A 22,811-nucleotide genomic window follows, 5' to 3' on the forward strand; every position below is an offset into this window, starting at 1 on the left:
CATTGTAGAATAATGGTGAAGACATCAACACTATGAAATAACACATATGGAATCATGTAGTAACCAAAAAAAGTGTTAAACAAATCAAAATATATTTGAGATTATTCAAAGTAGCTACCCTTTGCATTGATGACAGTATTGCACACTCTTGGCATTCTCTCAATCAGCTTCATGAGGTAGTCACCTGGAATGCATTTCAATTAACTGGTGTGCCTTGTTAAAAGTAATTTTTTGGAATTTCTTTCCTTCTTCAAGCAAATTTCAATCAAATGTATTTATAAAGCCCTTCTTACATCAGCTGACAAATGTGACAAAGTGCTGTACAGAAACCCAGCCTAAAACCCCAAACAGCAAGCAATGCAGGTGTAGAAGCACGGTGGCTAGGAAAAGCTCCCTAGAAAGGCCAGAACCTAGGAAGAAACCTAGAGAGGAACCAGGCTATGAGGGGTGGCCAGTCCTCTTCTGGCTGTGCCTGGTGGAGATTATAACAGAACATAGCCAAGATGTTAAAATGTTCATAGATGACCAGCAGGGTCAAATAATAATCATCACAGTGGTTGTCGAGGTTGCAACAGGTCAGCACCTCAGGAGTAAATGTTAGTTGGCTTTTCATAGCAGATCATTCAGAGTATCTCTACCGCTCCTGCTGTCTCTAGAGAGTTGAAAACAGCAGGTCTGGGACAGGTAGCACGTTAGGTGAACAGGTCAGGGCTGCAGGCAGAACTGTTGAAACTGGAGCAGCAGCACGACCAGGTGGACTGGGGACAGCAAGGAGTCATCAGGCCAGGTAGTTGAGGCATGGTTCTAGGGCTCAGGTCCTCCGAGAGAAAAGGAAGCGAGAGCATACTTAAATTCACACAGGACACCGGATAAGACAGGAGAAATACTCCAGATATAACAGACTGACCCTAGCCCCCTGAACACATAAACTACTGCAGCATAAATACTGGAGGCTGAGATAGGAGGGGTCGGGAGACATTGTGGCCCCGTCCGACGATACCCCCAAACAGGCAGGATATAACCCCACCCACTTTGCCAAAGCACAGCCCCCACACCATTAGAGGGATATCTTCAACCACCAACTTACTATCCTGAGACAAGGCCGAGTATAGCCCACGGAGATCTCCCCGCAGCACAACCCAAGGTGGGGCGCCAACGCGGACAGGAAGATCACGTCAGTGACTCAACTCACTCAAGTGACGCACCCCTCCTAGGGACAGCATGGAAGAGCACTATTAAGCCAGTGACTCAGCCCCTGTAATAGGGTTAGAGGCAGAGAATCCCAGTGGAGAGAGGGGAACCGGCCAGGCAGAGACAGCAAGGGCGGTTCGTTGCTCCAGTGCCTTTCCGTTCACCTTCACACTCCTGGGCCAGACTACACTCAATCATAGGACCTTCTGAAGAGATGAGTCTTCAATAAAGACTTAAAGCTTGAGACCGAGTCTGTGTCTCCCACATGGATAGGAAGACCATTCCATAAAAATGGATCTCTATAGGAGAAAGCCCTGCCTCCAGCTGTTTGCTTAGAAATTCTAGGGACAGTAAGGAGGCCTGCGTCTTGTGACCATAGCGTACGTGTAGGTATGTACGGCAGGACCAAATTGGAAAGATAGGTAGGAGCAAGCCCAGGTAATGCTTTGTAGGTTAGCAGTAAAATCTTGAAATCAGCCCTTGCCTTAACAGGAAGCCAGTGTAGAGAGGCTAGCACTGGAGTAATATGATCAGCAGCCATGTTTAGCACTAACTGAATTTTAATTAGTGCTTTATCCGGGTAGTAGGAAAGTAGTTCTTAATCTGTTTGAGCCAATCTGTTGTGTTGTGACAAGGTAGGGTTGGTATACAGAAGATAGCACTATTTGGTAAAAGTCCCAAGTCCATATTATGGCAAGAACAGCTCCAATAAGCAAAGAGAAACGACAGTCATTAATTTAAGACATTAATTTAAGACATGGTCAGTCAATCCGGAAAATTTCAAGAACTTTTAAAGTTTCTTCTAGTGCAGTCGCAAAAACCATCAAGCACTACGATGAAACTGGCTCTCATGAGGACCACCACAGGAAAGGATGACCCAGAGTTACCTCTGCTGCAGAGGATAAGTTCGTTAGAGTTACCAGCCTCAGAAAGTGCAGTCAAAATAAATGCTTCACAGAGTTCAAGTAACAGACACATCTCAACATCAACTGTGCAGAGACTGCATGAATCAGGCCTTCATGGTCGATTTGCTGCAAAGAAACCACTACTAAAGGACACCAATAAGAAGATATTTGCTTGGGCCAAGAAACATGAGCAATGGCCATTAGACTGGTGAAAATCTGTCCTTTGGTCTGATGAATCCAAATTAGATTTTTGGTTCCAACCACCGTTGTGAGACGTAGAGTAGTTGAACGGATGATCTCCACATGTGTGGTTCCCACCGTGAAGCATCGAGGAGCAGGTGTTATGTAAGGAAGTGCTTTGCTGGTGACACTCAGTGATTTAATTATAATTCAATGCACACTTAAGCATCATGGCTACCACAGCATTCGGCAGCGGTAAAACATCCCATCTGGTTTGCGCTTAGTTGGACAATAATTTGTTTTTCAACAGGACAATGACCCAACACACCTCCAGGATTTGTAAGGGCTATTTGAAGAAGGAGAGTGATGGAGTGCTGCACAAGATGACCTGGCCTCCACAAACACCCAACCTCAACCCAATTATGATGGTTTGGGATGAGTTGTACAGCAGAGTGAAGGAAAAGCAGCCAACAAGTGCTCAGCATACGTGGGAACTCCTTAAAGACTGTTGGAAAAGCATTCCAGGTGAAGCTGGTTTAGAGAATGCCAAGAGTGTGCAAAGCTGTAATCAAGGCAAAGGGTGGCTACTTTGAAGAATCTAAAATGTTTCAATTTGTTTAACACTTTTTTTGGTTACCACATGATTCCATATGTGTTATTTCATAGTTTTGATGTCTTCACTATTATTCTACAATGTAGAAAATTGTAAAAAATAAATACCCTTGAATTAGTAGGTGTGTCCAAACCTTTGACTGGTACTGTATATATGAGAACATTATGAACAATGCTCACCTGCACTTTACCAATGTCCCTCGTCTTTCTTAAAGCATTGTGTATCTAACCTCAGATATTGTGTTTTCATATTCTCTGAATGTAATATTTAACCCATATATTCCATTTGATGTTGGTCTGATAGCAGAAAACAATTCAGATACCATGGCTGTTCTTTTCATTCCTACAGCAATGAGAAACTAACTTAAAGGCAGTGGTGTAAAGTATTTAAGTAGTACTTTAAAATAGTTTTGCGTAAGTAGTTTTTTGGGGGTATCTTTACTTTACTATTTGTATTTTACTTTTACTTCACTACATTCCTAAAGAAAATTATATACTTTTTACTCCGTACATTTTTCCCTGACACCCAAAAGTCCAATTCACCCATTTATCAAGAGAACATCCCTGGTCATCACTACTGCCTCTGATCTGAAGGACTCACTAAACACAACTTTGTTTGTAAATTATGTCTGAGTGTTGGAGTGTGCCCCTGGCTGTCCGTTAATAAAAATAAAAAATACAATTGTGCCGTCTGGTTTGCTTAATATAAGGAATTTGAAATGGTTTATATTTTTACTTTTGATAAGTAAGTACATTTTAGCAATTCCATTTACTTTTGATACTTAAGTATATTTAAAACCAAATACTTTTAGGCTTTTACTCAAGTAGTATTTTACTGGGTGACTCACTTTTACTTGTCATTTTCTATTAAGGTATCTTTACTTTTGCTCAAGTATGACAATTGAGTACTTTTTCCACCACCACTTAAAGGTTAATTGGATTCTATTAATAAACTGTGGGTTAGAGCTATTAATGTTCAGAAATGTAACACTTTCATTGCACAGCCTCATTCCAAACCAAAGAGTCCTTCACATGTGGTTTAAAAGATGGTGAAAGCACACTTGGGTTTTACTTTAAAAAATTAATCTTTGGGATTTGTTTCTTTTAAGCCGTCTTTTATAACATATTTTATGCTGTGTGAAGGCGGCTATATTTGGACAAATCTAACATAGTTTCCAACGATAAACATATCTATTTTTGTACCAGAAGTCTGACCTCAGAGATTCCAGAATGTTAGTAGTTTTATCTGTAGGATATGTTGTCAAATCATTTTCTCTTTTTGTTTGACTGTGTTTGATCAATCAGTAGCCTTGGACATAATACAGAAACAGAATGACTATTGTTGCTAGGCCTTCATCTCTTTTAATGGACCATGGGGATGTATCCATAACAACCACAGCCTACACAGTGCATGGTGTTGCTAGGTAGCCTAGAACTTGGTCCTGAAATGAAGCGTGACTATTAAATGTGAAAGGCAGAGAAAGAAGGAGAGGGGGAGTGAGGGAAAACTAGAAAAGAAGTGAGAGGAAACAGTGAATGCCCTCATCTGCATAGATTAGGATGCCTGAACATTCTGGCTACAAGTCAAGCAGAAGCTATTTATCTTGCGCTCTCGTTCTGAGAGAAAATACATTTGAGAAAAGTTCTCTCTATATTTATTGTATATGATCATGATCAACATTATTAATAAGTCAATAAATATCAAGATACTGCTCCTCCAGTTAGCTCAATTAGGGCAGTAGGAAGTCGCAACTTGTAGGTCTACCATACATAATTGCATGAGTAAGACAGACTTGTTAGGAGGATCATTTCCATAATGGAACAGACATTTGGGGTTAACTTAACGGGTAACCAGTATTCTTCCAGCTCTCTCTGTCTCCACCTGCTGATGAAGTGATTGTATTGCAGCCTGACAGCCAGGAGACCCACAGTAATATAATTGATCTCACAGTGAGGGTGTTTAGTCATAGGACATCCTATTTATTATTGACTGCTGACCAACATACCTGGCGCACGTCAACATGTGTGTCACAACAATAGCATTGCAGCCTAATGATCTGGGCTAAGACTGAAACCATTTACCATAGCTATGAATACCTCCACTGTGTGAGTCAGGTTCCTAATCTTAATTTGAATTGAGATCCACTTCAATGAATGGCCTATATACCGCCAGTCACAAATTCCCAATAACAGATTTCACATTCTAGAGTCCAATCTGTCTACTAGAACTATGCTCGGTTTGACTGGTGATTGTTGCACAGGTACTGAAGTGACTACATGTTTTGTCTGGCCTCAAAAGCCTAATTTAAATATTACTACTATCTGAACCGTCACGTTCTCATTTCATGATCTAATGATAGTTATGCTTTTTACACAGTCTGATGATGGTCAATATCGAGAATGGATACACACATCTCTGTCTCCCATGTTTTTATTGGAGTAACCCCACAGGAAAACTACATCAGATTCATCAAATGACACCAGTACAGAACATGGAACTAGTTATTGTGTTTTATACTTAAGCAATAAGGCACAAAAGGGTACGGTATACGACCAATATACCACGGCTAAGGGCAGTTTTGGAGTGCGTGGATACAGCCCTTTGGTTTATTGACCATATATCACAAACCCCCGAGGTGCATTATTGCTAATATAAACTGGTTACCAATGTAATTCGACCAGTAATTTTTTATTTTTTTGTCATACCTGTGGTATGACATACCACGGCTTTCAGCCAATCAGCATTCAGGGCTCGAGCCACCTGGTTCATAATGGTGTTTATACACTCCACTCACCCAAAATCACATCCTATTCAATAAAGTAAGAAAAGTAATGGACACAAAATATAATTAATAGATTAGAACAATATACAGCATTTACAAATCCACATCCAAAAGCTGCCAGTATTCTACCAAGGGTTGAAATCAGTGAAACATGAGTTATAGCGTGAGTCTTTCAAGTAAACTGTTACTGTTACAATATTAAACTGTTGATAACAACCATGGTAAAGAGAAGTAAATCCTGTTTTACTGCTTCATGGAGGTAGTGAGTGCTTGACCGGAAGGTAATCTATCACACACCAGATATTTTATGTTGTGTAATGTCTCATGAAAAGATATATATATTTTTTTTTGTGCAATCAGTTGACAAAGAATCCACATTAGAGTCTTTCTGCATCAAGGATCTATATAGGAAGTGTATTTGCCCCACTACACCTGTGAGTCAGAACAGATGGAGTCACAAACTGATCTCATTGTCAACGAGGTCATGGTTTGCGCATCAATGCCCAAGGTCTTGATCTGGATCTTGGTCAGAGCCTAGTTTTGGTTTGAGTCTTAAGAGTCTTTATATACATATGGTCTTGGTCTGGAGAGCTTTAGTCGTGACTCCATCCAAATCTTCACTCCATCTCTACATCACTCCCACCCAGTGCCCCATCACCAATGACATTAGTGACCCGATGATGACGATGATGCTGTTATAGATGGGCCCACTGGATGCTCCATAGTAGTACCCCATGTCCCCAGAGCCCTCTGGACCTTCATAGCCACCAGGCCTGGGGCCATACCCTCCAGCTCTGGGGTACCCCCCATAGCCTCCTCCATAGCCTCCATAACCACCTCCATAACCTCCTCCATACCCCCCATATCCTCCTCCATAGCCAGGACGACTCAACGCACTGCCCAGCATTGCTCCCCCCACGGCACCAGCAGCAGCAGCCCCTGCCATCTTCCCCGCACTGGAGCCGCCACTCTGGGCAGGCATTGGTCGGTATGCCTGTCCACTCGAGGATGGCATTGGTCGGTATCCCGTGCCTCCACCTTGACGAGGGTAACCCCCACCTCCACGGCTACTACCGCCCCACCCCCCACCGAAGCCCCCACTACGACCGAAGCCCCCACCACGACGAGCCCCTGAGGTGGGACAGATGGTTGCTAGGAGCAACAGGCAGGTTGCCACAGTGAGGAGAAGTCTCCGTTGGCCAACCATCCTCATTCTCTGTGAAAACAAGATCATGAACGATGAGAATATCCCACATTTCCACACTAGCGCTGGGTCATTATCAAGACAAGAACAAGACATGATCACGACTGTGTGTGTATGAAGTGGGATAACCCTACGAGCTAATCCAGTGTCAGTTAGGATTTAAACCACCTGTGGGTTAACTGGGTTGATTGACAAGGGAAAGCTGATCCAGATCTGTGTTTAGTGTCAGCTGCCAGCCTTAAGATCCACACAGTGATGTAATGCCTGCATTCATCAGCAAGTCTGGACAGACTGTCCAGTGATTAGTACAGTGGAACATAACATACACACACACACGTTTCAGTATGGTAGAACACAACGTACACACACTAAAGTTTTCGTCACTGCAGGCTTTGAGAATGTGCTAAGTAAAGGTTATTTTTACCCTAGAGACAAATTAAGAGCAGGGCAGAGCGAGCTGCGGCTGCTCATCCAGCTTTGACAGAAGAGTGTTACACGAGCTGTGAGAAGTCAACACACAATAGCATAGATAAGATCTAACAACTCAACACAGGATTTAAGTCTTCAGTGGATTGACAAGTCAGTATATAAACTCAGGCTGGTACGAACTCTGGTTCTAGTCTAGTATGAAAAACAACGTGGGGATTGAAGGGAGAGTTTCTACTGTCAATTTTTTTTCTCTTAACTCTTTTTTGATGCGAGTTGACAATAGTCCTTGTCAATCCCCTTTTTTTGTGTTTCAAAACCCAAGAGATACATTTTCTACTTGGTCAGGAGATGACCACTAGACCAATGCCATAACTGATTAACTTCACAAGTACCATGTTACTACATCTCAACAATGGTCATATGGTTTTTACCTCCATAATCTCTCTCCTTTCTCTACCTCTCATCTCTCTGTGCATCTCTCTCCTCTGTCTCTGTCTCTCTTACTCAGACCTCTTTACCACTAATCTGTCCTCCCTAAAATTGTTTGTCTGTCCTCCTCTCTCCCCATCATCATCACACAGCATTACAGTGTAATCTGTGTCCTTGGCTCCAAGGCTATCCTTATTCCTTAGCCGTTTGTCTGTAGAATAATCCAACACAGTAGCTTTCCAGTTTCCAGGATTACCTACACTGTTAATTAGATATCAGTGGAGGCTAGTGAGAAAGGCTATAGGAGGATGGGCTCATTGTAATGGCTGGGGTGGAATTAATGGAACAGTATCAAACACATCAAACATATAGAAACCACATGTTTAACGCCGTTCCATGAATCCCACTCCAGCCATTACAACGAGCCCATCCTCCTATAGCTCCACCCACCAGCCTCCACTGGTAGATATTATTTCAGAAAACTGAGAGTTCTATAACTTCCCTCCGGGTTCATTCAGAACACAGAGTTCTTGAACGTTGTAAATGTAATCCTTTTTCATTCAAAAAAAGAGAGAATTCTAATCTAAAATATTGCTCATACTTCACACTCATTGAATGACTTTGGACGGGTGTTAATAGTTTGTCTTTAGCTTCTTAATGATCCAATTCGGATTGTTTACTAACTTGATCTGGGCAGCTCTACATAGCTTTTGGTAACTGTTTAGGCATGGTGTAAATGTCTATGTAAAACTCTTTAGACTAACATTTGACCACTATAGAATTAGTTATACAGGTGACAATACAACTGGGTCAAACATTGGCAAATAACACTATTGACACACGTGATGTACCTGCATTAATGCATCTTGGTATTTGTATTTTCCAAATCCCAGATAACAGTTACAGGATGCTACATCATCAATAACACAGATTTAAATATCTTTAGAAATGATAGAATGATAACAATAATGTACATTTGACTGCAAAGCTAAAAGCAGAAACTCTTACCTGTAGAAGTTGACAAAGAGCCGAGGAAAATCACAGATGTGTCAGAGGATGTCCTTTGCTTGTTCTGTTGTCCTTTTGGCTCTCTCCTTTGTGTGTGTGATCGTCAGTGATTCCTGTGACTGTCTGGGAGAGAGAGTGTGTGGGACGGGTCTCTTCAACCTCAATATGGTCTCAGCCAGGTAGAGAGGGGATCTCTCTCTGACCACCTCATTGGCTGAGCAGGATAAACAACGATGCTCATCCCTGCTAACACTGTAGTGTTACAGTAAGCCCCAACAACACAGAAATACCTGCAAACTTAGCAGTACACTTAGCCAAAGATAACCTGTGTGTGTGTGTGTGTGTGTCTCAGCCCCTAACCCACCAACAGAGTAGAAACTCAAAATGACCTGTGTGTGTGTGTGTGTGTGTCTAAGCCCCTAACCCACCAACAGAGTAGAAACTCAAAACGACCTGTGTGTGTGTGTGTGTGTCTAAGCCCCTAACCCACCAACAGAGTAGAAACTCAAAACGACCTGTGTGTGTGTGTTTAGCCTGAAGTTACTGTAAGCCTCCTAGCCTACCAAAACAGACAGCAATAATACAGACTAATATCATACAGCTTTGTATTAAGTAAGTTTTATACAACCAAGATAATATGGTTTCTACCCACAGACCCAAAAAGGCTAGACAGTACAGACCAAATAAATAATCATTATTGTAAAATGCTACATGTCTAAATAGTGGCATGTGCTTTTGAAGAGAGTTTCCCCAAAGGAACACTTGGTCAGAAAGTCAGAATGCAACATTAAAACAGCTAAAATATTTTATTATGAAATAAATGTGTCAGTCTTGAAAGAGCCATAGAAATTGAAAGGACAGACATACGGTACATGCACACACACACACATACACGCTCGCTCACACACAATATACAGCAACCTTTTAAAAGCTGAGGGTAGATATAGGTGTAATAGAATTGTTGTACCACATCTCAAAGTACTGTATACAGTCATACACACGCACACAGTCACACAGATCAATATCTACCAGGAAAGTAAGTACTGCTTCAGAAATGTGCGTGCACACACACAACCTAACACACACACACAAAACATTCCCTCGTTTGAACTATTGTAGTTGATTCATCATGTACATAATTCACAATCTTAAGGAACTCTGGTCCTCTATGTTTTGTGCTTCAGTCTCTAGGTATGCTAGTAGAGCAGACACACAGGTCATATCACACTATACTACACTATGTGATTATAACCCTGGCATAACCCTGGTATGGGGCGGCAGATAGCCTAGTGGTTAGAGCATTGGGCCAGTAACTGAATGGTTGCTGGATCGAATCCCCGAGCTAACAAGGTAAAGATCTGTCGTTCTACCCCTGAACAAGGCAGTTAACCCACTGTTCCCCGGTAGGCCGTCATTGTAAATAAGAATTTGTTCTTAACTATCTTGGCTAGTTAAGTAAAGGAAAGAAAAAAATAACACACAGGTAGCAGAAATACATGTTTTTTCCATTCCACTAGAATTGGTTAGGAGACAGTTTTAGATGAACTGTGGCAAGAACAGTCATGAAGTTACATTACAGTTCCTGCCTCTGTAGAGCTGATCATGGAGATAGTACTGTACCACACTTGTGTGACAGTCATGTTTCAACACCATATACTGTCACAGGACAGGAGTCATTTAACCCCCCTACCGACTGACTGGGTGGGTGAGAATCTCATCTAGTGTGGGATGCCACTCTTGAGTCTAAGGCAGGTTCTGGTTTGGAGAGGGAGACAATCAGTTTTCTGCAGGCGGCAAAATGGGGCTTTGGTCAGAAATAGAAAATACAAATATGCAAGGAGTTAGAGAGAACAATGGATGGAAAGAGATAGATAGATAGAACTATATATATATATAGTTCTATCTATCTAACTCAGTAGAACTAAGAAAGATATTTAGATGTGCTTTAGGTTATTTTGCATCTGAGTGGTATAGGACATGGAATAGTCTCAATGCCCCATACAGATCCACAAGAGAAAAGTGCCAATCTTTACCTTCATTATTAACCCTTATTATTGCTGATATTGATACAGTTAATATGCAGATGGCACGACAGAGAGGCAGGTGTGTCAGAGAGGGATTGGACAGCAAGGAGGATATGTACTGTTTGTTCATGGTATGGACGGAAAGAGCAGACATCATGTTTCATAATGACCCCAACCTCAACTGAGAAAGGTACCACACACACAACCCAGGTCACTGTCCCTATGGAGGTCTTGGAAGAGATTAAAGCGAGGTTGGAATGGATGCCTCTCCTCGGTGTGCTTCATGGTCACTCCTGTTTGGGGCTTGGGACGGCGTCTGGGTTTGGAAGGGGTAGCTAAAGAGGTCAGGGAGATTTTGGGAAGATCTGGTGGTCCCTCCCTAGACCAGGTCACATACAGACAGTCCCCTCAGGAAGACAACGCAGCTGTTTCTCAATGATACACCGCAGAAATGTATACCTACAGATGGAGAGTGAGCGAGAGCAAGTAAGAGAGAGAGAGGGAGGGAAGAGAATGAGACATAAATACACAGTACATGACACCATAAACACAGCCATTCAGGGGAGGTAGGTAGATGTTGCCTGCACTTCACCTGCTCCTGAGTTTCTGCACCTCCCGGTCCTCTTCCTCCTTCAGCTTGGTGATGAAACTCTGCAGCACTGGCATCTCAAACTTAATATACTGCGCCACCTGGTTGGGAGGAAGAAGAAATGCAATTACAAACACAGACTTGGCCTGAACCCTCAACTATTACAAAGTCACAATACTGTAATAATAACAACAATTACATAAAGGATGTCATGCAGTCATAATAGCTTATTTCAGTTTATGGGCATTGACTTCACACTGTCAAGCCGGTGGCAAGTCATTGTTGAGGACAACTAATTGGCTCGGCTTGCAGACCCCTAAGCTGCTTAACTTAAGTAAATTAGGGTTTTGGTTTGACTCTGGACTGTGTTATGGTAAAAGGTCTATTTAAATTCTAGTCTAGTGCATAAATAGCCCACTGCAGGTTATATTGACTGAGCCCTTTTGTAATAGATAAGGGGACATACAGAATATTCCATTTTGAGGACGTGATTAAGTTTATGCGTACTAAGAAGTGGGGAATGATTTAGCAGTTACACAGTGGTATGTAGGCGAGGAATGATTTGGCAGTTATACATTAGCAGTCTTACATCATAGGTGACTTCCTCTCCCAGGTCCTGCTCCATTAGGAAGATTCTGCTGACCTGTTCACACGGACCCTGAAGCACACGCAGCACCAGGGGGTAGTCACTGCGCTTCAGCTTTGCACGCTCTGAAAGAAGAAACATTGTCAAACTTTCACTGCATTAAACGGGCGTGCTTAAGTTATGCTAGTAGATTGCCATGCTTTGCCACAGAGCTGCAGCACTCTCATACACGCGCACACACCTACAAACACAGTTAATAATGCATACTCCACTCTAGGATAAACACAGACATTGCTCACATTGACCCTGTGAAAGGGAGAAGGTGATTCAGCTTCACACTCTGTGACAGACACACAACCACACGACACCGCACTCACTCACCGCCGCTGGTGTGTACAAGGTACAGCGCAAAGTCATCTGGGCTGTTCTCAATCTTGAACTTGTTAAGTAGCACTCGTAGCACCTGGGGCGTGGTCATACAACTGTTGATCCGCACGTTAGTAACTGAACCATATGCTGGAATGAAGACTGCAGTCTGAAGGGGCGATGGGGGAAGCACAATTATGAGAAGGGGAGAGGAATGAGAGAGAGCGAGAGAGAGAAAATGAATGTATTTGTGGTATTATGTTGTCGTTGTAGTAGTGTGTAGCTGCAGTATTATGGTGTGTGTGTGTGCATGGGTACCTTGTAATTGTAGAAGTGTCCATTGATGGAGAAACGATGTCGTCGTATCCTCCTCTGGTCGCTAGGCGACCGGCGCTGAGCCTTCCTCAGAAACCCAGCATCGCTCTTCGTCCTCAGTAGCTGGGCGGAGTGCTCATATTCCTCTGTCCAACCAGAGCATAGAGATAGGAGAAAGGGGAGGAGTCAGACAATCACGTTCCTATGAATGTCACAAAATGTTCTAAAAATGTATTGTGTTGAACAGACATGGCTATCTAATGTAGGATAAATAATTGAATTATCCATAATAACATGCTGAAGGTTTTCAGACTAGTCTTCTATAAGACGCACCTTCTTCCTCATCCGCCTTCACAATACTGTCCTCTGATTGGCTCTCGTGCTCTGTCACTTCTATGTTGGGCAGGGTCTGCTGGGTACCTTCATTGCTATTGACATTTAGAAAACATGAATATTCCCATATTTAATAGCTTGACTTTTTTATGACACATTATCTTCTCTTCAAAGTTGTTCTACATCAAAGTGTAAATGAGACAGGTAAAGGAACAGTGAAATATGGTCTCCATGTAATCATTAGTGCCTGTCACTTATCCAGCATTTATTCACATGACTTTAATCAAATATTTCAGTTCAAATCAAATCAAATTTTATTTGTCACATACAAGTGTTTAGCAGATGCTATTGCGGGTGTAGCGAAATGCTTGTAGCCAGTTGTTGTGTATATTACATTTGTTTTATTTAATGATTTTATTATTATTTTATCTCTATAGAGCTGCTGCCTATCCTGTCTGACAAAATCCCTATTTTACTAGTTCTTCAAAGTAAATAAGGTATACTTTTATGACTGCTGAATACCAACTATCAATCGCTTAGATCACTTAGATTTTCAGGTAGAGATACCTTGCGAACAACTGCTCTCTATCCCTCTTGATTCTGCATTCTTCTGTCTCTTATGTACAGTAGCAGGCATAAAAGAAACAGACCGGAGGCACGCAATGGATTATGGTCATTCTAATTAATTCGCAGGTTTTCTGTGCTAAACTACATAGAATTTTGGTCTGTTGGAAACTACAACTCCTTACTACATTGCAGTTCAGGCTGGATCTGATTTATCTTTAGAGAAACTGCAATGTGTGCATTGAGCTCACAGAAAAAAAAACGAACTAAATGGAATGCAAATAACAGAAAGGTTGGTTCATCGCTCAGCACTACTGACCGGAGACAATATGTGTGGTCAAAGTAAACTAAAAACCCTATATCTAGGTCGCCGTAACCCACCCTGGTTATAATAAAGAGATATCAATATGGCCATGGTATCAGGACATACTGTAATAACAAAAAGAAACACCCTTGGTAAAAACATAAACCTTTTATAGATACAGTACGTAGTACGTATCTATATGTTGCCTTGGTAGGGTAACGAGAGCTCACTCCCTACCTCTGATTATCCAGGGCACAGCCGGAGTGCCAGGATGTAGACGAGGGAGGAGGTCTGATTCGCTCGTGATCGTTCTGCATCTGCAATCTGATAGGTCGACGCAGGCCCCAGGAGATATTCAGCAAACCCTCCACGATCAGCTCCCCTTCCTCCTGTAGAGACAGAGTTACCATAATCAATAAACACACACACACAGTTATTACCCCTTTGGGGCAGGGTGAATTATTGAACAGAGTCAGTTTGGGGTAAATTATACAGCAAAGTAATGAGAGAGGATGGATGAGAGAGAGAGAGAGAGAGAGAGAAAGAAAATAAGGAAGAGAAAGACTAAATGCAATGAAGAGGCTATCAGACAATTCTCACTCTTACTCTCATTCACTTGCACCAACACAAACGCACCTCTCTGTGTCTCAACTGCAGGTTATGTCCTTCATAATAGAGGTTGTAGGTTTTGAGGTGGGACAGGACTGTTGCCCTGAAGACAGAAATACAACATTCTTGACAACAATTTATTACTTTACACACATTTTAATATGATACTTTTTGTTATTACTACACACGTCTGAACACACTCTCTGTGTGTGTGTGTGTGTGTGTGTGTGTGTGTGTGTGTGTGTGTGTGTGTGTGTGTGTGTGTGTGTGTGTGTGTGTGTGTGTGTATGGCATACTTGCTGATGAACTTGTTGTCTCCAATCTGAACCCCATCCTGCATGTTATCCATTCTCAGTCAGCATGAGAGGAGCTAGAGAGAAATTGTGATCAGATGCTTTTAAACATTAATGTGGATAGATACTGAAGAACAATAGATAGACACTGAAGTTAAAGCTTGGTCGTAAATGGGTTTTCCAAATGGACAATGATCCCAAGCATACTTCCAAAGTTGTGGCAAAATGGCTTAAGGACAATAAAGTCAAGGTATTGGAGTGGCCATCACAAAGCCCTGACATCAATCCTATAGAAAATGTGTGGGCAGAACTGAAAAAGCGTGTGCGAGCAAGGAGGCCTACAAACCTGACTCAGTTACACCAGCTCTGTCAGGAGGAATGGGCCAAAATTCACCCAACTTATTGTGGGAAGCTTGTGGAAGGCTACCCGAAACGTTTGATCCAAGTCAAACAATTTAAAGGCAATGCTACCAAATTTTATTTATTTTAATTTTATTTATTTAGCCTTTATTTAACCAGGTAGGCAAGTTGAGAACAAGTTGTCATTTACAATTGCGACCTGGCCAAGATAAAGCAAAGCAGTTCGACACATACAACAACACAGAGTTACACATGGAGTAAAACAAACATACAGTCAATAATACAGTAGAAAAATAAGTCTATATACAATGTGAGCAAATGAGGTGATATAAGAGAGGTAAAGGCAAAAAAAAGGCCATGGTACTAATTGAGTGTATGTAAACTTCTGACCCACTGGCAATGTGATGAAATAAATAAAAACTGAAATAAATCATTCTCTCTACTATTATCCTGACATTTCCCATTCTTAAAATAAAGTGGTGATCCTAACTGACCTTAGACAGGGAATTGTTACTAGGATTAACTCTCAGGAATGTCAGGAATTGTGAAAAAATGTACTTGGCTAAGGTGTATGTAAACGTCCGACTTCAACTGTAGCTAGTTAGATGCATCTTTTCGCCAGCCAGTTTGTATGCAGGGTTAATGTTGTTCTCTCTGCTATGCCAGCTCAGACCCATGTGATTTAAGTCTGAGGTTTAATGACTCCTCTTCCTGGTGTGACTCGACAAACTCTCTGTGACACAAGTCTCTGTCAGTGTGAGATGGAGGACACAATCTCTACATCTCTCTCTCTTCCTCTTTTCCACTCCCATCTGTCTAAAACACACCACACACAGAAAACCACTAGCACACACGGAAACTTCCATGGTGACCATCACACACACAGATGTTGGACTTTAATTTAACATGGCATGCTGCCAGCACCCTCACATGTTTCCTTCCTGCCCAGCTGAAACGGTGTGTGTGTGTGTGTTAGGGGGCAGCACAGAAGCTTCCAGATGGACAAGAACAGGTGCATGAATAATTTCAGTTGCACACACAGTGTCTCAGCCTTGTTCCAGGTACCAGCAAGCTAAGTTCCTCCTCCTTGAAATACCTCTTAAATCACTGCCGTTAGCACTGTTATGCTACCCAGTGTATCTTGCTACAACTACTGTGGCAGGCTACCTCACTATTTCATTGCTGAAATAGTGTGTGTGTGTGTAGAAGGCCCGATGTGTGGCTTACCGTGCTACAATCTGTATGATCCTGGTAGGCCAGGCCGCTGTGGCTTACCGTGCTAAGATCTGTATGATCCTGGTAGGCCAGGCCGCTGTGTGGCTTACCGTGCTAAGATCGGTATGATCCTGGTAGGCCAGGAAAGAGAGAGAGAGAGAGAGAGAGAGAGAGAGATCCGCTAGCTGCACAAACACACGATAAGTTAGTCCTCAGGGTCCTGTCAGAGGAGTTTGCCTGAAGACGGCCCGGCTGGAGCCAAAGAAGCTACTGTGTCCTTTCTGTGGAGGAGAGAGAGAGAGTTCAGCACTAAGCGTGGCTCTTCAGAGTCTGTCTCAGTGGCTGTATACCCAGGGTAGATGACCCAGGGCCTCAGTCTAAGGCTTCAATGTGTTTGTAAGGGAGAGGGGAGAGGCGATGGAGAGAGCACCAGAGAGTGGCGGTTGAAGGGGCTGGTTAAAAGGAAGCGCTCCCCATCCGCTAATCTCTTCCTCCTTCAGAGCCTCAGTCACAGCGGAAACTGACGCTGACGCTCTGACATGAGAGAGACTTCCTCAATTCAAACTACAGACATGAAATATGATATCGCTCTCTCACATACACACACACACACACACCACACACGCACGCACGGAGAAAGGCACCAACACACACAGCTTCTCTCTGAAAGGCTCACACGTACCCCCATATACAGACAGAGAGGTATTGAGAGGTATGAAGCAACAGACAACAACCGCACCCACAGTCTACCTCAGGTGTCCAGCCAATGCCTCACAACCGTAAACACATTTAATGATCGTGACCATATGAAAAATGTAATACCAATCAACCCACACACCATGCAGCATTATCAATATTTCAGCACCTACATTAGGCCCCGTCAGGCACGACTGAACAACACAATAGGAGACATTAGCCTTTAAAGGTCCAATGCTGCTATTTTTATCTCAATATCAAATAATTTCTTAGGTAACAGTTAAGTACCTTACTGTGACTTTTAAATTAAAATGTAAAAAACAAACTAAAATAGCTTCTTAGCAAAGAGCAATTTCTCAAGCAATATTTTTGCTAGGACTGTCTGGAGTGGTGTGTGGGAAGGGGAAAATTGAAAACTAGCTGTTATTGGGAGAGACGTTTGGAACTCTCCATGAACACATTTGGAACACTCTATTAACCAGGCAGGCCAAAACTCCATTCCATCAAAGCAGGCTGAAATTTCAGGCGTTCTTTTCAAACAGCTCATACTAAAAAGGGCATTATCGTAATTTTCACAATTTCCCAGTATTATTCCAACCTCATAGTAAGGAAATATACAGTGCCTTCAGAAAATATTCATACCCCTTGACTTAGACATTTTGATGTATTACAGTCTGAATTCAAAATGGATCTACAGAAGTATGTTGGTCCAAACCAAGGTCCTAGGAATAGGACCCACTACTGGTATGTTGTTTAAGACTGGACTGTGGCCCAAGAAACCTCTAAAAGGCTTTGGAGTTTAAGAACCCCTGTTCTAGCCAGGCAGTTCTACATCAATAATGAAACCTAGATCTAAAATCTTGCGTAACTGCATCAGCTACTTAAATGCTACATACATCTGTCCACTAGAGATGAATAATGATGTGTCTACACTGACACATTACTTCTGATCCGTCTCAATTGAGTCTTTCTGCTGCTTGCAGAAAATGTACCATGCCTGTTGTTTTGGGGGGAAACGACCGTCCGTATCAAAAACAGACAAATTGACCCAACATTGACCCAGGCTAGCTCAGCCCATGGCTCTGTGTTCTGTTACTGTGTTCTGTTCTGCATTCCAGCTGGGATGATGGATTTTGGGATAATGTGCTCTGTTCTGTCTGGATGGGGCTCCAAAAATAGCCCCCCGGTCTTCCCCTCCCTCCGCATTCCCTTGAATCCTTCTCTACAACAACCACAGCAACCAAGCCTGTCTCTCTCTCTCTCTCCTCCACCCTTTAAGAACCACATCAGCCAAGTCAGCATACCTCTCCTCCTCCACCCCTTACCAACCACAGCAGCCAAGCCTGTCTCTCTCTAGTCTAAGAATTGCTCTCTCTTCCTCCCTCTTTCCGCACAATTATAGTGCCTTCAGAAAGTATTCACACCCCTTGACTTTTTCCACATTTTGTTATGTTACAGCCTGAATTTAAAATGGATTAAATGTAGATGTTTTATCACTGGCCTACACACGATACCACATAATGTCAAAGTAGAATAATATTTTTATTTTTTTTATTTTTTAGAAATGAATTAGAAATGAAAAGCTGAAATGTCTTGAGTCAATAAGTATTCAACCCCTTTGTTATGGCAAGCCTTAATAAGTTAAAACTTTTATGGCTTGGGGGCAGTATTTTGACATCTGGATGAGAAGCATACCCAAAGTAAACTGCCTGTTACTCAGGCCCAGAAGCTAGGATATGCATATAATTGGTAGATTTGGATAGAAAACACTCTAAATAAGGTATGTGAGTATAACAGAACTGATATGGCAGGCGAAAACCTGAGGAAATCCATCCAGGAAGTGGGATTTTTTTATGTGGGTATTTTCAATTGAATGTCTATAGAGTATCTAATGGGTTAGGACCCAGATTGCAGTTCCTATGTACACTAGATGTCAACAGTATTTAGACATTGTTTCAGGCTTGTTTTCTGAAAAATAAAGAAGGAAACCTTTCTGTCAGTGGACTGTAGAATCATGCAGTGCTGGTTTGCGCGTGTGACCGAGTGCGCGCCCTTCGTTGTTTTTCCTTTCTGTTGAATACGCTATTGTCCGGTTGAAATATTATAGATTATTTAGACAATTGACAACCTGATGATGAATTATAAACATAATTTATAATTATGACATGTTTCGACGAACTTTACCGGTACTATTAGGATGTATTCGTCTGCATGTTTTGACCGCCTTTGAGCCTGTGGATTACTGAACAAAACGTGCCAACAAAAACAGAGTTTTTGGGATATAAAGAGGGACTTTATCGAACAAAACTAACATTTATTGTGTAGCTGGGACTCTTGTGACTGCAACCATATGAAGATCTTCAAAGGTAAGTGATTAATTTTATCGCTATTTCTGACTTTTGTAATTCCTTTACTTGGTTGTAAAATGTTTGTATGCTTTTGTGGGCGGGGCGCTGTCCTCAGATAATCACATGGTATGCTTTCGCCATAAAGCCTTTTTGAAATCTGACAAAGCGGCTGGATTAACAAGAAGTTAATCTTTAAGCCGATGTATAACACATTTTTTGCAATTTCCCCGGATGTTGTCAAGGTGGATCGGTAGCGGAACGCCTGCGCCAGAAAGGTTAAGGAGTAAAAATGTGCACTCACTCTGTGTGCAATAATAGTGTTTAACATAATTTTGGAATGACTACCTCATCTCTGTACCCCACACATACAATTATCTGAAAGCTCCTCAGTTGAGCAGTGAATTTCAAAGACAAATTCCACCAAAAAGACCAGGGAGGTTTTCCAATGCCTCGCAAAGGGCACTGAATATCCCTTTGAGCATGGTGAAGTTATTAATTACATTTTGGATGGTGTATCTATCACGTTTCAAGGTAAGTCCCAGATGCAGACTGTGTCGAAGTAACAATGTTTATTACAACAGGCGCAAAGGCACAGGACAGCAGGCAGGCACAAGGTCAGGTCAGGCAGAGGTCGGTGATCCAGAGTAGTGGGGCAAAGGTACAGGATAACAGGCAGGTAATTAAACAGGCTTCAATGGATACGTCTTCAGCAGCAGCCTTCATAAACATAATACAACGTTCACAAATGAATGAACCAGGTGATTCCGCTCAACATAACAGATAAGCATAATTTCTACCGGTCTTTTTTAATGGGATGCACGTCATAAAACATTCTAAAAACATGTTTCACTTTGTCATTATGAGGTATTGTGTGAAGATAAAACATTTAAAAAAAAACAACATTTTGAATTCAGGCTGTAACACAACAAAATGTGGAATAGGTAAAGGGGTATGAATACTTTCTGAAGGAAATAAGCTTTATTGGCATGGAAAGCAGGTATAAATATTGGCAAAGCAGAAGAGTATTAGATTGCTTTCTACTCCCTCTTCTCTTCCCCCTCTCTCTATCCTATCTCTCGCGCTGAACTCCTGGTCTATTGCTTCCTTGTTGTAAAATATCTATTCTCATTAGTGCTGTTGTTTCCCTTTGTTTCCTATTTATCTAACATGTTTTCCTCCATCCAATTTTACCATCCTCGCTCTGACTCCATCCCCCTCCCACAGACTGGCACTAATCCACTGCCATTAAAACTCCTGACCTCAATTTCCTGACTTCTTTCACACACACACACACACACACACACACACACACACACACACACACACACACACACACACACACACACACACACACACACACACACACACACACACACACAGTGCCTCTGTCCTGAACTGCTTTAGCTAAAGGGATAAATGCAGGTCCAAACCCCCAGTTCTGTACTCTTCCTGAATTCCTCCCTCTCAACCCCAACTTTGCTCTCCCACTATTGTTCAAATTGTCATAGCAACCCTAAAAACATCTGATGTCTAACAACCAACTCTATCACACAGTGCCAAAGCTTTTGTGTGTGTGTGTGTGTGTGTGTGTGTGTGTTTGTAAATAGACAAGATGCCCCTTCAATCTGGCTCACACCATTATGGTGTCATTAGACAGGAAAAGGTGCAACACTCACCATAAAACATAATTTGTTTTATTAGACAAGTTTAAAAGATTGACGTTTCGGCCTTCAACGGCCTTCTTCAGAATCACACCATTATTGTGAAATTGTATATGACCTAGCATAATAGCCTAGCATAATAGCCTAGCATAATTGCTTCCTAGCATAATAGTCTATTAATAATTTAAGGTACAGGCCAATATTATGAATTCCCTGACAACTTATTGTGGAAAATGTGACCACATGCTTGGACATCCACATCTGAAAGGATCAGTCTCTGGGCACTATGTATATATATATATATATGTGTGTGTGTGTGTGTGTGTGTGGATCAGTCTCTGGATCAGTCTCTGGGCACTATGTATATATATATATGTGTGTGTGTGTGTGTGTGTGTGTGTGTGTGTGTGTGTGTGTGTGTGTGTGTGTGTGTGTGTGTGTGTGTGTGTGTGTGTGTGTGTGTGTGTGTGTGTGTGTGTGTGTGTGTGTGTGTGTGTGTGAGAAGAATCTTAAGTAGCCTATCTGATACTGATGTTATGTAATCTGTCCAGAGAGACACATCATGTTTTATAGACTAGCCTACTAAACTGTATAGGCAGAGCCCAGATATGGCTTCTAATCGGTTTCATTTCTGTGCAATGACATAATAAAAAATGGAAAAACATGTGAATTTGTTTCCCTGCAAAAGTATCATTTGGTACTAATTGCTGTTTGTTGAGGGCTAATAGCACTGCATTATCAATGCAATAACGTTTATCTCCGATGACTTCTAAACTCTGTTTATGGATCTAAATTAGTCTCACACGCATTCTTTTTCCAGTCACAATTGACTATAGCCAATATCTATGCAAATACAAATAACAAAGTGTTTGCCTTGTGAGTTTATCGATCGCTACAGGCATGGCAGACTAATGTCGCTTTAACATATAGCCTACTTACGGACAGAGTTGCTCGATAGTCTGGTGATTTCCAGGACCTCTTCGGGCTTAAGTTGTTAATGTTTACGAACGATCAACCGGGCTTGGTTCTTCTCTGCCACGCTGGGTTTCGGGTGGGATAGTCGTTAACCGTAAACCGTGCGTCGCCCAGTCTTCTCGTTCCCTGCTCGGTTCGCCCTATCCGGGCATAGGAAACAATCGGTGCATGCACGCACCGGGGCTTGCATGCGTGGCGTCTGCGCGACGAGAGGAGAACCCCATCTGTTGTAGTGGACCTCTGGCACCGTACCCGGTAACCAATCAGCGCACGATCTGCCGCAGCTTTGTTCGCGCGGACTGCTCACTCTCTGAATAGGTGAATAGAATAGGAGAGTGAATCTTGAAAACAATGCAACCCCCAATTCACATGCATAGGGTTGATAACTAGACCCACTGCGCATACACAAGGGATAGGCCTACTTAAAATGAGAGTTGCAATTTTCATTTTTAAACTGTGTAGGTCAAGTTCAATATTAAAACCAATAGGCCTATAGGTACTTAACCCTTATTAATACATGTTCATTGACTGATTTCAGGTGATATGTGGGGTTGTTGTATGGCAGTAGCCTAGGCTGTATGTAATCACTCTTATTCTAAACATAGTAGTCAATATGATGTATTTAAAGTAGGCGCCATTAAGTGGCGTTCTCCTCAGCTGCTCTCTTCTCTATGTCCCACTAATCTCTTCAGTAACATCTGCGCCGCTCAAACGTGCTGACGTCAATAAAGAGGACGGTTTAGAGCGTGATATTACTCGACAACAATATGCTTAATCTCACTATCACGAACACTCACTCTCAGGGATGGAGAGAGTGGACAAGTTGAAAGAG

General features: G+C 42.1%; 2 protein-coding genes across 5 annotated transcripts; both read right to left on the bottom strand.

The window, feature by feature from the left end:
• Positions 1-6,299: 6,299 nt before the first annotated feature.
• Positions 6,300-6,878, bottom strand: LOC129852872 (ctenidin-3-like). Its single transcript, XM_055918491.1, has one exon. It carries the CDS (start codon positions 6,876-6,878, stop codon positions 6,300-6,302), a length of 579 nt encoding a protein of 192 aa, XP_055774466.1.
• Positions 6,879-9,528: 2,650 nt separating this feature from the next.
• On the bottom strand, positions 9,529-22,278 carry LOC129853734 (ras association domain-containing protein 2-like). Of its 4 annotated transcripts, none has more exons than XM_055920087.1 (11): positions 21,944-22,278; positions 16,410-16,580; positions 14,728-14,801; positions 14,459-14,534; positions 14,060-14,211; positions 12,955-13,049; positions 12,625-12,767; positions 12,322-12,475; positions 11,944-12,065; positions 11,358-11,455; positions 9,529-11,224 (listed from the first exon to the last, which is right to left on the bottom strand). In XM_055920087.1, the coding sequence occupies exons 3-11, from the start codon at positions 14,778-14,780 to the stop codon at positions 11,155-11,157; spliced, it is 963 nt and encodes a 320-aa protein (XP_055776062.1). In that variant the 5' UTR covers positions 14,781-14,801; positions 16,410-16,580; positions 21,944-22,278; the 3' UTR covers positions 9,529-11,154. The 4 variants fall into 4 exon arrangements, with proteins under 4 accessions (XP_055776062.1, XP_055776063.1, XP_055776061.1 ...); XM_055920088.1 differs by having other exon boundaries at positions 16,360-16,580; XM_055920086.1 differs by having other exon boundaries at positions 16,312-16,580.
• Positions 22,279-22,811: the final 533 nt, after the last annotated feature.

This window comes from Salvelinus fontinalis, chromosome 4, assembly GCF_029448725.1.
Source record: "Salvelinus fontinalis isolate EN_2023a chromosome 4, ASM2944872v1, whole genome shotgun sequence".
Classification (NCBI taxonomy): Eukaryota; Metazoa; Chordata; class Actinopteri; order Salmoniformes; family Salmonidae; genus Salvelinus; species Salvelinus fontinalis.

Bases quoted from the DNA above. Each gene is read 5' to 3' on its own strand.
- LOC129852872 (XM_055918491.1), bottom strand. From the start codon at position 6,878: ATGGTTGGCCAACGGAGACTTCTCCTCACTGTGGCAACCTGCCTGTTG.
- LOC129853734 (XM_055920089.1), bottom strand. From the start codon at position 14,780: ATGGATAACATGCAGGATGGGGTTCAGATTGGAGACAACAAGTTCATC. The intron at 13,050-14,059 runs GTAGGGAGTGAG...AAATGTCAATAG, and splicing joins TGTGCCCTGGATAATCAGAG to CAATGAAGGTACCCAGCAGA. The intron at 12,066-12,321 runs GTGAGTGAGTGC...TTCTTCTTTCAG, and splicing joins CCTTGTACACACCAGCGGCG to AGCGTGCAAAGCTGAAGCGC.